This window comes from Schistocerca serialis, chromosome 9 (genome assembly GCF_023864345.2).
Source record: "Schistocerca serialis cubense isolate TAMUIC-IGC-003099 chromosome 9, iqSchSeri2.2, whole genome shotgun sequence".
NCBI lineage: Eukaryota > Metazoa > Arthropoda > Insecta > Orthoptera > Acrididae > Schistocerca > Schistocerca serialis.
Genome location: NC_064646.1, coordinates 9,116,909 through 9,133,786, shown reverse-complemented (window position 1 = coordinate 9,133,786; position 16,878 = coordinate 9,116,909). Strand labels below are relative to the sequence as shown.

Below are 16,878 nucleotides of genomic sequence, written 5' to 3'. Positions count from 1 at the left end.
GATGGTAAAGTTGTGGACCTTCAGTTTGCTTTTATAGTACAGTGCAGATGCTTTTAGTCTTGGAGAAAGCAGAAGTGCTTGAAGGTCCATAGAAAACACTCTAGCTGATCCTAATTTATCACTATTTTTCGCTTCCCTTGCCTCAGTTTTTCAGGCCATATGCAAAGAGTATTCATTGTCTGAGAGATTGCCTGTCTGGTGAGAACAACAAAGATCGCACTGGTTCTTTTTAGGGGAAAATAAGTTAAGATTATTTTCATTGCATACTGTTTGTAAGCAGCTGGGATTTGTCCTCTTTTCTTGCAAAATGTAGTTCTTACTTACTCTGACAGTTAGGTTCCAAGTAGAGTTTTGTGGAAGAACGACAGCAGTAATGCGATTCAAGTTTCGGCAACACTGCAAAAAAATCTGACGCTGTTTGTTGTCCACCTGAAACTTTCGTTGGTCTCTCCTGCATTTGAGGCCATTCTGCAAGTGTTCTTCTTGATGCACTAGATGCCCATGTTTTGACACTCCATTCACCTAAGCACAAAGTATTCAGAAACATAGTCTTGCAGACAGTTTTTCTCTGTCCTTTTATTACAACATTGTAATATAGTGTGTTAGAACAGTGAGATTTATTAGATTCTGAATTATTTCTGAGTCTTTTAACTGGAACGTGGTAGACATGGCTTCACCCGAAGACATATCCTGCCAAAAATGATTAATTATTAGCTGTCTCTGCTCTTCTGTAATATCCTTGAAATTCCTGTTCCAATTTAAGGAAGAATGTTTACAAGTACATCGTGATTTCATTTCCCTCCTACTTCTGCTCATTGTTGGTCTCTTTTTGCCAGACTCATCTTTTTGCATTACTATATAATCCTGTCCCCTCATACATTTTTCTTTCTGCAAACTTTGAAGTGATTGATTGCTTTTCCTTTTACGGCGCTGCTTAGTACTTTTTACTGCCACATCAACTTCGTCGTCATTGTCTTCCGTGCTGTTGTTACTTCTATGGTCATTTTTGTTTTTATCCGGATCAAACACATCACTACTGCTACTGGAGATATCATCCTCGCAGCTGTGTTCGAAAAGACTTTCAAACTCAGAAGTGGAATTCGCCTTTGTATTAGCTTATTTTTCCACATTATCTATAGTGTAAACAATAACGTCATCAATGTTATTTAAATAATTTAATCACCTCAACTTTCAAACAAGGATCTTACTTGAAGTTACAGCAATAAAAACTATGGTTTACCTTCATTTTGTAGGTATACTCTTTCTTTTGGTGGAGGACAAGGAGGAACCTGACTAGAATCTTCTCCCGGTGATTTTATACAATATGATCCGTTGTTGGCTTGTTTCACAAGGTGAAGAGTGAATTTACTCTTTTTACCCATAGCTGAAAACAAACTAGTTACTGTAGAACGTATAGCCGGCCAGGGTGGCCGTGCGGTTCTAGGCGCTACAGTCTGGAACCACGCTACCGCTACGGTCGCAGGTTCGAATCCTGCCTCGGGCATGGATGTGTGTGATGTCCTCAGGTTAGTTAGGTTTAAGTAGTTCTAAGTTCTAGGGGACTGATGACCTCAGAAGTTAAGTCCCATAGTGCTCAGAGCCATTTGAACCATTTGTAGAATGTATAGGATTCTGTTAAGTTCTACCAAGTGCAGTCTGCTTTACGCGTGATGAAAAACTCATAAATCAACATTGTATTTAAGGAAGTCATTATTAATTCTGTATATTAAAATACAATACATTTCTTTACCTAGAAATACTAACACGTACCTGTAGCAATAAAGCAGTGTTGGGTCTGTCAGTCAAAAAGGTTAGTATCACATCAAAAAACATTTTAATCTTGGAGCATGTGTTCGCCCTTCACACTAACAATGGCGTTTACCGGAGATACGAGGTTTACGGCACAAACTACATATCACTGGAGATGTGAGTTTTTCATTATTGCCACTAGATGGCGACACCGTACAACTCGAAGAAGGAAGGTTTCAACAGGGTATGTGGCATAATTGGCTACATTTGGTAATGGAGTTACTTCGATTTCTTTGTCAGATGGAGTTACGAGGTTTTCATTGCCTAGCGACGATATGCAGTATACTTTAACCACAGCGGCATGCCAAAAGTTTACAAACTTAGCCATTTTGGAAATGCATCCACCCTGGACCCAAAAGCCAGTGATATCAGATAAATCGCTCTGTTATGACAATGGCTGGACAGTTTCTGTCCCCCCTCGACGTGCTTTATGTATCCTCCATTGTTAGTGCTGCCAACTGCTGACTGTGAGTGGTTATTGCACATTGACATCAAAAATAAGTGAAGGTCATGTTAATGTGACTGGACCGTATAATTCTTCATATAATTCACATCATTTTACTTCATGTCTAATGTTTAATTGTTCCCTGCATCAATGAAACTTTGACTTTTCAATTTCAGAGACTGAGCAGCCCACAATAAGCTTAGTGGGAACCAATTTCAATCAGACATTGACACCAGCGTTCCTTTATGAAAATGCTGACCTGTTTTCAAATGATTTGAGAGCATGGAACCACACTTACATAATACCACTGAGTAAATATTTGACTGATAACTACATTGAGCTACGTTTTCAGTAAGTATTCCTTTATTTACACCTTTAGATCATGCAAGTGTGGTCAGTACAATTACTAAATTAGTATAATTATGCAATAAGTTTTTGAGTAAAGAAAGTTCCATTATTTATATAAGTTCAGATTAAAGTCTGCATAAGAAACAGTAATAGCAGCAGCAGTGTAATATTTGTGAAAACTGCCACACTCAGAAATAATAGGTTGAATGTATTCAAACTCTAAGCATGTGTAGGATTGTATACTACCAGTAACCGATCAAGGACCATATCCCAGGCACCTTTTGTTGTTGTGGTCTTAGTCCGAAAACCGGTTTAATGCAACTCTCTGCGGTAGTGTATCCTGTGCAAGCCTCTTCTCTGTATAACTACTAGATTAACCTACATCCCCCTTCAACCTGCATACTGTATTCAAGCCTTGGTCTCCTTCTGAAATTTCTGCCCCCTCCCCTCCCTTCTAACTTCTGTCCATTACCAAGCTGGCAATTACTTGATTCCTCAGGTTGTGTTCTATCACTCAATCCCTTATTTCAGCAAAATTGTGGCATAAATTTCCTGTATCCCCAATTCAATTCAGTGTCTACTCATTAATTGTTCAGTCTACCCATGTAATTATATGAGTTCTTCTGCAGTGCAACTTTTCAAAAGTCTCAGTTCTCTTCTTGTCTGAACTGCTTATTACCCATGTTTCACATCTGTACAAGGCTAAAAGACATCCTAATTTTTAGATTCATTTTTCAATCCTCACAAAATTCTCTTTTCCAGAAATGCTTTTCTTGCTGTTGGCAGCTGGACTTTCATATTCTCTTTATTTCAGACATCATTTCCCTTCTCAACCACTGTTTGTATTTAATGTGGTTCAGTTCAGCCTGGGTTCTCTATAATTTTTAACATCTAGTTTCCTCTCTTCTTTCATTATACTTATGCATTTTTTTCCCCAAATTTAAGCTGTCACAGTGCTTAACAGTGAACCATAACTCCAATTCAAAATGTTACTTCACAAAGGAAAACTCAGGAGTATTGCTCCAATGTAATTCTCATATGACTGAGAAGATGACTGAAGTAGACATGAGTGTCAGTGTCATTGTAAAATGGTCGAAATCTTTAAAATGGAATGAAGCTTCTGGGTGCAATGGAATCCCTTTCAGATTCTATACTGAATATGCAGCTAATTAACTCCTCTTGTAATTTTAATTTGTGATGGATCCCTCAAACACGAAACAGTGCCCAGTAGTTGGAAGAAAGAATAGGTCAAATCCATCTGCAAGTAGGCTAGCAGAAGTGATCCCCAGAACTTCTATCCAATATCCTTGACATCCATTTGTTGTAGAATTTTAGAACATATTCTGAGCTCAGCCATAATGGGTTATCTTTAATAGAATGACCTTCAACAAGCCAACCAGCCTGGATTCTGAAGACATGGATAATGTGAAACCCAAACTGCACTTTCCTCGCATGATATACTGAAAACTGTGGATGAAGTCAATCAAATAGATGCAGTACAAGGGATGGTCGAAAAGTTTCTAGCCTGATATAGTTACTGTAATGTCTTGCACCTGCTTTTCTGGTGACCCTTTGTGGATATCAAGCCAAATTTTGTGGCTTCAGCTTCATTAGTTTTGCCACTAGGGTGCAATGTATACCATAGTGTAAGCAAAATCGTGAATATCGACAGAATTAAGAACCATGCTGTGACTGAATATCTTCATTTGAAGGGAATGACACCCAAGGAAATTGCAGAGGACATGTGGGATACATTTAAGGAGAATGCTCCATCTTATACAACAGTGAAAAACTGGATGTCCAACTTCAAACGTGGAAGAACAAGTGTGGAAGATGTGCCAGGGAGCAGAAGGCCTGTCACCATTGCCACTGATGAAACAGTGACTGCAACTCACAATACAATTTTTCAGGATCATTGAACATAAGAGACAGGACTGATCCACCATGGTACACAAAACAAGTCAGAACACTGTTGCAGAAGCAATGAAAAAAGCACGCCAAATTCGGAAGAACGCAAAATCCCCAAGACTGGCCAAGTTTCACAGAAGCTCGAAATTTAGTGTGGATGTCAATGTGAGATGCTTTTAATAGTTTCCACAATGAAATATTGTCTCAAAATATGGTAGAAAATCCAAAGAGATTCTGGTCGTATGTAAAGTACACCAGTGGCAAAAAACAGTCAATACTGTCACTGTGTGAGAGCGATGGAAATATTACCGATGATGGTGCCACTAAAGCAGAGTTACTAAATACAGTTTTCTGTAATTCCTTCACAAAAGAAGATGAAGTAAATATTCCAGAATTTTAAACCAGAACAGCTGTTAGCATGAGTGACATAAAAGTAGATATCTTAGGTGTTGCGAAACAAGTCAAATCACTTAAGAAAGGCAAGTCTTCCAGTTACAGGTTAAATAGTTTAAGCCTACGCGACGCGACGCGGAGTCTTCGAGTATTTGCTGCACTAAATAATTATAAAAAGCGTTGTTATTAAGCTATTTTTAAATGTGTACAGGTGTTATAAATATAATATAAGTGTTGTTGAATTAGTGGAAGTGTTAGTGAAGTATAAAATAAGATTAAACGGGGTAAGAAGCGTATTTTTCTTCTCGCGCCTGTAGCACGAATCCTAGGCCTAATTTCACGCACGCGAATCGTAAGTAAGCAGTGAATTAAACTTATAGATAAACGTTTCCAGTTGGTATAAATATAATATAAGTGTTGTTACATTAGTGGAAGTGTTAGTGAAGTGTTAAAGAAGATTAAACGGGGTAAGAAGTTTATTTTCTTTCTCGCGCATATAGCACGGATTTTAGGCTTAATTTCACGCGCGCGTATCGTAAGTAAACAGTGAGTTATATGTAATCACCAGTTTTTTTATTCAGTACTCTTTCAGTTTATTTATATCTGCCTGAATAGTTTCTAGGGTCCTTTGTTTACGTTTTAGTCACTACTTAAATCAGCTTATACGATTTCTGTTTTTACCATGAGTGAGAAGTGTGTGACATGCCGTAGAATCGTTAGTTCCGGGGTATGGTGTGATGGGTGCTGTAGTTTCTTTCATTGGGGCGAATGTAGTGGCGTGGGAAATGGGGACATAAATGAGGCTCACCAGTGGTATTGTAGGATCTGTAGTAGAGATAGGAAAATACTGGAACAGGAAGGGAAAATTGCAGCTCTTCAAGCTGACCTAGACAAGGCAAGGGAGGATCTGGACAGGTTAAAGAGGGAGAAGGGTGAACAGAGGTGGGAAGTGGCAACAGGTAATAGGGGGAACAGGCAAAGGAGAGCATCAGACAGCTTTGTCATAAATCTTGAAAATAGATTTGACCTGTTACCTCAGTCAGAATCGGATGAGCCTCATGTAGCTGAAGCTGTAGAAAGGGCACAACAAGCTTTCAAGGACTTGAAAAAGGTAGGGAAATTTGTGAAGAGAAAGAAAGTTCTGTTATTAGGTAGTTCCCATGTTAGAGGTGTTGGCCAACTACTGCAGGAAAATCTAGGTCCAGAGTACCAGGTCACAAACTTTTTCAAGCCTAATGCAGATCTGGGTCGGGTAACAGAGGATGTAGGTGCTTTATGCAAGGATTTCACAAAGGAGGATGCCGTGGTTATAGTGGGTGGTCTGGGAAATAGCATTGGCAGAGACTCTGAATATTCCATAGAGAGTGACCTGGTGAAGATAGCGTCAGCAACGAAGCATACGAGTGTGGGATTTGTGTCTGTGTTGAGACGCTATGATCGGCCTCATTTGAACTCTTCCGTAGGGAGGGTGAACTTGGAGTTGGAGTGGCTGCTTAGGATGGATATAGGGTCCTATATTGGTTTGATTCCTGTGGATGCTATCGATAGGTGGGACTACACTAGGCATGGCCTTCACCTCAATAGGAAAGAGAAGGGAAAACTGTCTGGGTTGATTGCAGAAAACTTAAGGGGGGACACTGGCACAAGTGGTAAAATACCAGTGGTCACAAGTGTCAGAGGGATGCCTTTTTTAGGATAGGGAAGGGGGAAAGAAAACGAGTTTTAAGAGAGATTGGCAGACATACTCAGTTTGAGAAAACAGATGAACAGGAGTCAGATTTTATCATACAGCCTCCATTTAAACAGTGTTTAACAGAAAGTAATCAGAAACTGCCAGTTCATCTTCGCCAAAGCAGTTACAATCCCATTAGTATGGAGTATCAGTTATCTTTATTACACCAGAACATTCCGGGACTTAGAAATAAAGTTGATGAACTACTCATTTGTATCGATGAAATGAATTCATCTAACCAAATTGACATAATCCGCCTCTCTGAACATCAAGTGACCACTGATATAGATATGTTAGACATTTCAGGATTTAAGCTAGCTTCCTACTTCTGCAAAGAAGATATGGATGGAGGAGGAGTTGCCACATTTATCAAAAACTGCCATAAATTCAAGAACATTGACATTAATAAATTTTGTTTAGAGCAGCATCTAGAAGCATGTGCAACAGAAGTAGAGTTCCATAACAGATCCTTATATAATAATAAATATTTACTGAGCACCTGCAGGAAATTATAATCTATTCTTAGATCATCTAGAAGCTCTTTTGGGTTATTTAACAGGAAGAAACAAAGAAATTTTGATTGCTGGTGACTTTAATACAGATTTTCTAATGCAATCTTCCAGTAAACATTCACTGCAGTTAGTAATGTTGTCTTTCAATCTAACTCACACTGTAAACTTTCCAACTAGGATCACTAAATCCTCAAGGATAGCCATTGATAACTTTTTTATAGACAAATCAAAGGAACAAAATCATATCATAAAACCTGTTATAAATGGACTATCAGATCATGACATGCAGCTCCTTGTTTTAGATGTAAATTCTAAGCAGATTATCAAGACTGCTAAATCTGAGTACAGGAGAGTAGTCAATCAACCAAAAATTGAGTGTTTTAGAAAACTGCTCAAAGATATGAACTGGAAAGATGTTTATAGTGCTCATGACATGAATGAAAAATATAACACATTCATGAACAATGTCAGAACCATGTTTGAAAACTGTTTTCCTCTAAAAGTTACTCAAATTAAACAGGAGTCTATAATAAAACCATGGATTACACAAGGAATAAAGATTTCCTGTAAGACAAAAAGGAAAATGTATCTGTTGACCAAGAATAGCTCCAATGCTGATGATTTAGCTAAATACAAGGAATACTGTAAAACATTAAAAAAAGTAATTCAGACATCTAAACAAATGCACTATGAGAAGAAAATAGCAATGTCAGGGAACAAAATAAAAACAATATGGGATATAGTGAAAGAGCAGACTGGTAGAACCAGAAAGGAACAGGAGCAAATAGCACTAAGGGTAGATGACACATTAGTAACTGATGGGCATAGTGTGGCAAATCTATTTAACAAGTACTTTATATCCGTTACTGATAAAATGGGACTTTCAGGATCAGTAAATAATGCCCTTGAATATCTGAAACTAGCCTTCACAAATAGCTTCAAGTACATGAATATATCACACACTTCACCAAAAGAAATAATGTCCATAATAAAATCTTTAAAAACAAAGCATTCTAGTGGGTATGATGAAATATCAACAAAGTTAATTAAGGCATGTTCTTGTGAGTTTAGTACAATTCTAAGTTACTTGTGTAACCAGTCAATTATAACTGGGACATTTCCTGACTGGCTAAAATATGCAGATGTTAAGCCTCTATTCAAGAAAGGGGATAAAGGGATACCATCAAACTACAGACCGATTTCACTTTTGCCAGCATTCTCAAAAATTTTAGAAAAAGTAATGTACAGGCAGCTGCTCAACCATCTGACCACAAATAACATATTATCAAGAACACAGTTTGGATTTCTGAAGGGTTCTGATATCGAGAAGCCTATTTACACCTACAGTGAAAATGTACTTAATTCATTAAATAACAAATTACAAGCAGCAGGTATTTTCTGTGATTTTTCAAAGGCATTTGATTGTGTGAACCACAACAACCTTTTAAGTAAATTAGAATTCTATGGTGTCACGGGCAGTGCTGCAAAATGGTTCAAGTCATACCTCACTAACAGGAAACAAAGGGTGTCAGTGCAAGTGACTAGTGAATTAAGTCATCAGTCATCATCAGAATGGGAAGAAATTACATGTGGTGTCCCACAGGGATCCATCTTAGGGCCATTGCTTTTTCTTGTGTACATTAATGATCTCTCATCAGTTACACTGCCAGAAGCAGAGTTCGTTTTGTGTGCAGATGACGCAAGTATTGCAATAAATAGTATGTCAAGTGTAGTTCTAGAAAGATCTGCTAATGATATTTTCATGGATATTAATAAATGGTTTAAAGCCAACTCACTGACATTAAACTTCAAAAAGACTCACTATATGCAGTTCAGAACCTGTAAGAGGTTTCCACCCAGCATATGCATAAAATGTGAAGAAGAGCAGATAGAAGAGGTTGACAGTCTTAAATTCCTGGGATTACAACTTGATAATAAATTCCGTTGGGAAGAGCACACCACAGAACTGCAGAAACGCCTTAACATATCTGTATTTGAAATTCGAGTGTTAGCAGACATAGGCAACATAAAAATGAAAAAGCTTGCATACTTTGCCTATTTTCATTCCATAATGTCATATGGTATAATATTTTGGGATAAGTCTTCAAGTCAAACAAAAGTTTTCAGAGTCCAAAAGCGTGTAATATGTATTATTTGTGGAGTAAATTCACAGACGTCCTGTAGGAACCTCTTCAAAGAACTGGGTATACTAACTACTGCCTCTCAGGATATTTACTCACTAATGAAATTTGTCCTAAATAATATATCTCTTTTTCCAACAAACAGCTCAGTTCATACATACAATACCAGGAACAAAAATGATCTGCACAAGGACTTAAAGGCACTTACTTTAGTTCAAAAAGGGGTCCACTACTCAGGAACACTCATCTTCAATAATCTGCCAGTAAACATAAAAAATTTAGTTACAAATAAAGATCAGTGTAAAAGGAGCTTGAAAGACCTACTAGTGGCCAACTCCTTCTACTCCATTGACGAATTTTTTAATAGAAACAAATGATGTATTGTATATATTCATACTATTAGTATTGTTATTTCAGCTCAAAAAAAAAAAAAAAAAGATTGACATGTTCCACTTCCACGGGATCTCCTCAGCATGGATCTATGGAACGGAAACTAATTTAATCTAATCTAGTCCAGATGGTATACCAATCAGGTTCCTTTCAGAGTATGCAGACACAATAGCACCTTTCTTAGCAATCATATACAACAGCTCACTTGACGAAAGGTCTGTTCCTAAAGACTGGAAAGTACCAGAGGTCACACCAATATTCCAGAAAGGAAATAGTGCTAATGCATTGAATTACAGACCCATATCACTGACCTCAATTTGCAGTAGGATTTTGGAGCATATACTGTACTCGTACATTATGAATCACCTTGAAGAAAATGACTTATTGATACATAACCAACACGGACTCAGAAAATATTGTTCTTGTGCAACACAGCTAGCTCTTTACTCCCATGAAGTAATGAGTGCTGTTGACAAGGGACCTCAGATTAATTCCATATTCCTAGATTTCCAGAAGGCTTTTGATACTATTCCTCACAAGCTACTATTAATCAGATTGCATGCATATGGAGTATTGTCTCAGTTGTGTGACTGGATTCATGATTTCCTCTCAGAGAGGTCACAGTTCATAGTGACAGACCGTGAATCATCGAGTAGAACAGAAGTGATGTCTGGCGATCCGCAAGGTAGTGTCATAGGCCCTCTACTGTTCCTGATTTATATAAATGATCTAAGTGATAATCTGAGCAGCCCCCTTAGATTGTTTGCAGATGACGCTGTAATTTACCATCTACTAAAACCATCAGACAATAAATTCCAATTATAAAATGATCTAGAGAGAATTTCTGTATGGTGCGAAAAGTGGCAATTAGCACTAAACATAGAAAAGTACAAGGTCATCCACATGGGTACTAAAAGAAATCAAATAAATTTTTGGTATATGATAAATCACACAAATTTAAGGGCTGTCAATTTGACTAAATACCTAGGAATTACAATTACGAACAACTTAAATTGGAAAGACCACATTGATAATACTGTGGGGAAGGCGAAACAAAGACTGCACTTTTTTGGCAGAACACTTAAAAGATGCAACAAACCCACTAAAGAGACAGCGTACATTACACTTGTCCATCCTCTGCTGGAATATTGCTGCATGGTATGGGATCCTTTCCAGGTAGAATTGACGGAGGACAACAAAAAACTGCAAAGAAGGGCAGCTCATTTCGTGTTATCATGCAATAGGGGTGAGAGTGTCGCTGATATGATATGTGAGTTGGGGTGGCAGTCACGGAAATAAAGGCAGTTTTCTTTGCAGCGAGATCTATTTACGAAATTTCAAACCCCAACTTTGTCTTCCGAATGCAAAAAGATTTTGTTGACACCCACTTACGTAGGGAGAAATGATCATCATAATAAAATAAGAGATATCAGATCTCGAACAGAAAGATTTAGGTTTTCCTTTTTCCCCATGCACGATTCGAGAGTGGAATGGTAGAGAAGTAGTATGAAAATGGTTCGATGAACCCTCTGCCAGGCACTTAAGTGTGAATTGCAGAGTAACCATGTAGATGTAGATGTAGATGTGGATGTTGCAGCACATTGAAACCACATTTGGAACCTCCCATGGGTGTGCTCATGAATTGTTGTGGATATTATGGGACTGTGGAAAGTTTCATCTCAGTGGGCCCTAAAAGACTTGAATGCAGATCAGAGATGGGAGTGTGTGCAGTGGTGTGAAGAAATCATCTGCCGATTTGAAGTGGTTGAAGATGGCTTTCATGCAAGGTATGTGATAATGGACGAAATGTGGGTTCACTGCTTTGATCCTAAGAGAAAACAACAGTCACAACATTGGAAATATCCTTCATATCCTACCCCAAAAAAATTCTGGGTGCAAAAATCAGCCGGTAATGTGATGGCATCGTCTTCTGCGATGCAGAAGGTGTAATTATGGTGGATTAGTTGCAAAAGGGCATAGCTATCAATCCATTGTACTATTGCACCCTACTGCACCATTTAAGAGAAGAGAGAAAGAAAAAAAAGTCGCAGAAAATTGACAAATGGAGTTCTTCTGCATCAGGACAACGCACCAGCACACAAAGCCATAGCAACACTGGAAACTCTGCATGACTGTGGGTTCGAATTGTTACATCATCCACCATATTCTCCTGATTTGGCTTCATCAGACTTTTTTCTTTTCCCAAACCTATAAAAAGACCTCAACGGACGATGATTTGACAATGATTATGCAGTGATTGATGCTGTGAATGCTTGGTTGGACTCTAAATCAAAAACTTTTTATTTGAATGGTTTGCAGAAGTTACCTGAGCATACCCGCAAGTGCTTTAGTGTACACGGGTATTATATTAAAAAATAAATTGGTGTTACAAAATTTCTGTCATTCTTTATTTGTTAGGCTAGAAAATTTTCGACCACCTCGACGCCCCCCCCCCCCCCCCCCCCATATTGCTTGATTTCCAAAAAGCATTTGACTCAATACCACATCTACGCTTATCGTCAAAAGTTCAGTCAGATGGGGTATCAAGTGAAATTTGTGACTGGATGAAGGACTATTTGGTAGGCAGGATGCAGCAAGTTACCTCAGATGGAGAGCCATCAACAGATGCAGAAGTAACTTTGTGTGTGCCCCGAGGAAGTGTGTTGAGACCATTGTTGTTCATGTTGAATATTAAGACTTAAAAGGCACTATTAATAGTAACCTCATACTTTTCACAGAGGGAGTAGTTATCTGTAATGAAGTTCTGTCTGAAAGAAGCTGCACAAATATTCAGTCAGATCTTGATAAGATTTGCTGCAAAGATTGGCAGCTTGCTTTAAATGTGCAGAAATGTACAATTGTGCACTTCACAAAAGAAAGCAGTTTCCTATAATATCAATGAGTGACAGTTGGAATCAGTCAGCTTATACAAATTCCTGAATGTAACATTTTGCAGGGATATGAAATAGAACAAACACAGAGTCTCAGTTATAGGTAAAGTAGGAAGCAGAGGATCATTTATTCGTAGATCACCGGGGAAAAGCAATCAGTCTACAAAAGAGACTGTGTACAAAACACTCATGTTACCCATCCTAGGATACTGCTCAAGTGTGTGAGACTCTTACCATATAGGACTAGCAGGGGATATTACACGACTGCAAAGAAGGGCAATACGAACAGTCACAGATTTGTTCAATCCATGGGAGAGTGTTACAAAGATGTTGAAAGAACTGAATTGGCAGAAGCTTGAATATAGATGAACAGTATCTCATGAAAACATAATCAGAATGTTTCTGGACCAATTTCAAGCAATGAATCTAGGAATATATTACAACCTCCTATCTATCGCTCCCATAGGGGTCGCAGAGACAAGGTTAGACTAATTACATTATGCACAGAGACATTTAAGCACTCATTCTTCCTGTGATCCCCACATGAAAGGAATGGGAGAAAGCTTTGACAACTAGTGCAATGGGACATACTGTCTGCTATACACCTCACAGTGGTGTGCAGAGTATAGATGTAGATGTTGACCATGACATATTGTCTCTGATGCCTTCCCCTTCATCTCTGTTTACCCTCTTCCTCACAACATGTGGGTCTGAGTGACCTGCCCTTTCTTTTTAATCTTGCTCAGTCTATCACTCTTTCCTCCCAGCTGAAGGGAATGTTAGTTCTGGAAGTTAGAAATTGTGCCTTTTATGTGCGTCTGCCAGCAGTACCACACATTTCATCCTCTTGTGTTATCAAGGGATTTCTACTGACCACTGTCTTTTTGCCTATTTGATCATCTAGTGTTTTCACTATTTCATTCCTCAAAGTTATACATTCATCTTCTACTGTATTCCTTTCCTCTGTTTCAGTCAATTGTTGCCTAATGCTCCCTTTTAAACTCTCCACAACCTCAGGCTCTTTCAATTTATCCATGTCCCATCCTTTTAATTTCCTTCCTTTCTACAGTTTCCATAGTTTTAATCTGCATTTAATGGTCAATAAATTATGGTTAGAATCCACATCTGCCATTAAAAAGTGCTACATTTTAAAACCTGATTTTATAATATCTGTCTCACTATTATGTAATCTATCTAGAACCTTACAATGTTTTCAGGTCTCTTTCACATACACCTGCCTTCTTTCATGATATTTGGGCTTATAAATTATGTGGTTTCAATCTATGGGTGGAAGTATTCTTACTGGTCACACAAATAAATGTCGATAGTTGTGCATTAAATGCAACTCCAAATGCAAAATTCTTTGGTGGAGATCAGCTGGGCCACATAAACACACTTATAAGCTGGAAGTATATCTCACTGCACTGATCTACTGCAGTTGCATTTTGTATAGAATATTTCTAATGAAAAAGTCAGCAGTAAAAATATGTTAAGTCTGTGACTGGACAATTTGTAAAAGATGTCTTCGTTATAAAAATCCGTTACAGATAACTGTGAGATACACAACTGCAACATAGAATATAAAAATGATTTCTGCATAGACCTTAAATTATGAATATTACTGTTCACAGCATGAAAAGTAACAGAATTCATTGTAGTGAAGACATTGCTGTTGTAGCATTTCAATCTGTGACATTGTTGATGTAGTCAACCAAATATGAAGCAAGCAGTAGTAGATAGCTAGCAGCTGTTTTTGTTGTTGTTGTTGTTGTTTTTTTTTTTTTTTTTTTTTTTTTTTATCGAAGTGGTGGCTTTCCTGCTAAATTCACTTTGTCCACACACATAGAGGATATAAGAGTTTGACTATAAGTAGTTGCTAACTCGGTCTACAGTCTAAGTCTCTCACAACTAATTCTCTTTGTTGGTGTACACTTTTCATGTATCACACGTCCTTGAAGGCTCAGCTTCAAAATGAAATCTGTAGAATATGATGAATGAATGAATGAAATGACTAAACGTACATTTCCCCATGTTTGGGTTGGAGATGACACTGGTAAAAAGCATTTTTACAAATTTCCAACAAGCATAAGGCGTTAAACTTGTAATCCCCAGAAAGTTGAAACTGACTAGTGTATCTTAGTAGCTGCTCCTTTTCCCAGCAATTTATGCACAGATCTGAGATATTTTATGTAATTTATTAGTAATTTCCTGTGGAGTAATTTACTTTTACAATGCAATTTTTGCTACATCTATTGCATTTCTTACCTTTTTGTGACTATTCACCAACCGATTACCCAGAGTTTTCTTTTAATCATTCATTCATTCATTCTCCAATGCCTTCAGGAGCTCTATAGCAAAAGAAATGTGTAGCTTAAGTGAGCTTTTATGTGTAGAAGCAAAACAAAGTTAACTTTGTCAAGATAGGGCTGAGGGTAGTCAAGAATTTTGAAATTTACAGTAGTTGCATAGTATGAATATTTCCTGACGTGGTGGTGCATTGTCATAATGAAAAGACCAACTGTTTTGTCTTGGGCAAGTAGTCTTCAGCATCTTTGTACCTGTTCACATAAGAAACTGCAACACTTACAGTTTTTTAACATTTCTTTGTAGGAATAGGAATAACTTATCATATTATGCTCCTTTTTTAAGAATGTAGTGCCCACAAAAAATGCAGCTTCCTCACTTTTATTGGTTCTGTAAGAAATTGTGGGAATAAGGACACTGACAAGCTCAACACTTCTTTATCTTTGCATGCTACACAATTCCTGTAAATTAATTTCTCATCAAAAGAAGGCAAACAAGGGAAGTACAGGATGGAATAATAATAATATGAAAAAGACGGATTGCTACTGAACACACACAGAAGGCATTGCATTGCAGACAGGCACAATGAAAAGTCTGCCAAACATTTAATCTCTCAGACAAACAGTCCTTTTCCAGAATAGGAAACACACACACATTCACACACACATGGCTACTGTCTCCAGCCACTGGAGTCTGATTGTGGACCTCGTCTAGGTTTGACTTGAGCAGCAGTCTGGGGTAGTTGGTGGTGGGGATAAGGAGGAGGTATGGGAAAGGGAGGAGGAAGGTTAGCAGGTTAGGGGCAGGGGAAGATGTTGTGCAGCTTGGGGGAGTGTGCAAGGATGTTGTGGGGGGGGGGGGGGGGGGATCGGCAGGATAGGGCTGCTAGATGCAGAGTCGGGAGGCTCTGTTGGGGAATGGGGAAAGAGAGACAGGAGAGGAAAGACATAGGGATGGAGCAAAGACTGTTAAGTGCATTGGTGAAATAGATGGCATGTGCAGTGCTGGAGTGAGAGCAGGAAAGCGGATAGGTAGTTGGTGGACTAACTGTCAGATTTGTCCACCTACAAACCCTGGCCCCTGGAAACATCCCCCTGGCTGTGGTTAAGCCATGTCTCCACAATATTTCTTCCAGGAGTGTTAGTTCTGCAAGTTTCACGGGAGAGCTTCTGTGAAGTTTGGTAGGAAGGAGATGAGGTACTGGCAGAAGTACAGCTGTGAGGACAGGTCGTGAGTCGTGCTTTGGTGGCTCAGTTTAGATCCCAAGTTCAAGTCTCAGTCCAGCACACAGTTTCTGCCAGGAAGTTTCTGGAAGGAGACAAATGGAAAAAGTAATTAAACTGTTTATTACTTCTGAACTAATCACCATAACCATTAATAGACTTATCCCGCTGTGGGACAGGATGGTCAATGCCTTTGAGAAAAAATGGTTGTGGTTGTCTACAGAACCATGATTGTTCTCAGGTGTGAACCTCTTTTTCCAAAGCAAATCAATGGCCACAAATGTCTTTCTTCAGGGCACCAAAAATATGAGTATCACATGGGGAGATATCAGGATTGCATTGAGGATGTGTAAGGATTTCCCAGTCCGCATTTTGCCAAGGTTGTTTCAGCTATGCTGCAGAAGTTTCACTGGGAACCCCTTATACATTCTCCATGCAGGCCTTATCTCTCCCCGTGTTGTTCGCCCCAATAGCTGAATGGTCAGCGTGATGGACTGCCATCTCAGGGGCCCGAGTTCGATTCCCGGCTGGGTCGGGGATTTTCTCCGCTCAGGGACTGGGTGTTGTGTTGTCTTCATCATCATTTCATCCCCATCTGGTGTGCAGGTCGCCTAATGTGGTGTCGAATGTAATAAGACCTGCACCAAGGCAGCCAGACCTGCCTCGTAAGGGGCCTCCCGGCCAATGACGCCAAACACTCATTTCCATTTTCTCCCTATGTGATTTCCTATTTTTGTTGTTCTGAAGAAGGACATTTGTGACCATCTATATGCTCCATACAA

The 16,878-nt window shown here is 38.7% G+C and overlaps 1 protein-coding gene across 2 annotated transcripts in view; it reads left to right on the top strand.

The window, feature by feature from the left end:
* Positions 1–16,878, top strand: part of LOC126418804 (myelin regulatory factor) — a 337,499-nt gene that overhangs the window by 300,046 nt on the left and 20,575 nt on the right. For both annotated transcript variants that reach the window (XM_050085740.1, XM_050085741.1), the window contains exon 20: positions 2,431–2,605. In XM_050085740.1, coding sequence (XP_049941697.1) covers positions 2,431–2,605 — 175 coding nt within the window. The remainder of the gene's footprint in view (positions 1–2,430; positions 2,606–16,878) is intronic.